General features: G+C 39.0%; 1 protein-coding gene across 1 annotated transcript in view; it reads right to left on the bottom strand.

Moving 5' to 3' along the window:
• The window catches only part of SFRP4 (secreted frizzled-related protein 4), an 11,409-nt gene that overhangs the window by 6,899 nt on the left and 2,794 nt on the right, over positions 1–1,716 (bottom strand). Inside the window, exons 2-3 of the mRNA XM_008591703.1 lie at positions 1,550–1,630; positions 1,388–1,453 (exon numbers count right to left, since the gene is read on the bottom strand). Of these exons, the coding sequence (XP_008589925.1) occupies positions 1,388–1,453; positions 1,550–1,630 (147 nt within the window). The remainder of the gene's footprint in view (positions 1–1,387; positions 1,454–1,549; positions 1,631–1,716) is intronic.

Here is a 1,716-nt window from a genome sequence, read left to right as displayed (position 1 = left end):
GAACTTCTGTTTTGCACAAAAAGTTAGAGTCATAACATTTTAAACTGGAAGGCAGCTCTGAGGATGACTGTTCTCAATCTTTTAATTCCACAGCCTGACAAACCCATGGTGAGTGAGACAGAACTGTTATCACAGGTGGCTGTTAACGTCCCTGTCTCTGATCACTGTTTAATTCTGGCTTCTTTGGTTTCTTGCTATTACTGCCTCCCGAGGAGTTGTAATTAGTCTAATATGGTCCTGTCTCAGATTCCCTCCTAGGAAGCTGGCTGATGAAGGAGCCAAAGTACCTGAATGGAAAATAGTTTCATCATGAAGATATTCCAAGGCCATGACACCTCAGAGAACAGCACGCCACTCAAACTCTGGTGAGTACCTAAGGCTGCACCTTGGCAGGTGAGGGTCTAAGTAGATCAGATTAAGACAATATCTACATAAAATGGGTTTTAAGAAAAAATCTGCTGGAAAAGATAATGTATTTATTTTTGTTTTGAATTACCCACTAGTTGTGTATGATTCTCAAAGGCTAGTTAGTTTTTCAGATTTTTATATTGCTGTGATCTTCCTACTTTCATATCTGATATATAATGTGAAGTTACTTACTGATATATAATTTCAGCTTGGAATATGAAAACTGAGTAAGCAAATAAAGTGACCATTCTCCAAAAAACAGTTTTCTGTTATTGCAGCAGAAATAATTTAAGAAATGTAACAAAATATAAAATAGCCCAAATAGGCATTTTAAAATAACATATTTTTAATTAAATTTACTTTCAAAGATGATAGTAGAATTAAAATTACTTAATAATATCATGATTAACTTATTCTTTGAAGAAAATGCTGAATGGTTCTTTCAAATAAAATTGAGGAAGGAATTTAAACTATTTCAGTGCTGTAGCCCTAGGGTTTTGTGATTAACGTGTCTCTCCCAAATTTCTTAAAGATGTTAAATATTTACTGCTGTTTGTAAGTAAAGAGACACATGGGTAGGTCTGAATTTTCCAGGCCTCCAGTAATCCGATCGGTGGATCGCCCATCCATCCTTCCTGCAGCGATGGAACCTCAGACAGGGAACAAGCAGGGAGTGCCTTCTTGGCTACCCAGCACTTCTCACCAAGACGAGCAGGATTGAGATGTCAAACATTTAATGTGGTCTGTGTAACTGTTCTCACCTGGGTAATTTATGTAGTTTTTACTTGATTTACGCAGAAAAGCAAGAAGTTTTACAACTGTTATTGTTCCACATAGAGCCCATATAATTATCTAGAAAAATCACCAGTCCTTCACTTTGTGACTCATAGACCTGGCTTTAGCAGAGACAATGCGATTACAATTCCAGTTTTGTAATGTGCTAAGCCTCCAGCGCAGATGGCTTTATGGGATGACTTACCATAACTGTAGTTTTTGCTCAGGTATGTTGCCAAAGTCGGCTTCACCTTTTTGCACTTGCATCGATCTAAAAAAAGCCAAAAGAGAGACAACAAAAATTTGGAAAACGGACAGAAATAACTGCGGGGAGGAGATGGAGAGGGGCTGGGGTTAAAGAACTCACCCGGGCTCAGGCGTTTACAGTCAACGTCAAGAGGCCTCTCCTGCACCATCATGTCTGGCGTGATGTCTATCCACTTCACGTCTGAAACACACACGGGGCCACACGGATGGGAAAGTCATTGGATCTGTTCACCCAATTGGAATAACTACGACAGCTTCACAAAAGAA

This window comes from Galeopterus variegatus, unplaced genomic scaffold (genome assembly GCF_000696425.1).
Source record: "Galeopterus variegatus unplaced genomic scaffold, G_variegatus-3.0.2 Scaffold7201, whole genome shotgun sequence".
NCBI classification, from domain to species: domain Eukaryota; kingdom Metazoa; phylum Chordata; class Mammalia; order Dermoptera; family Cynocephalidae; genus Galeopterus; species Galeopterus variegatus.
This window is presented reverse-complemented; position numbering and strand designations above follow the sequence as displayed.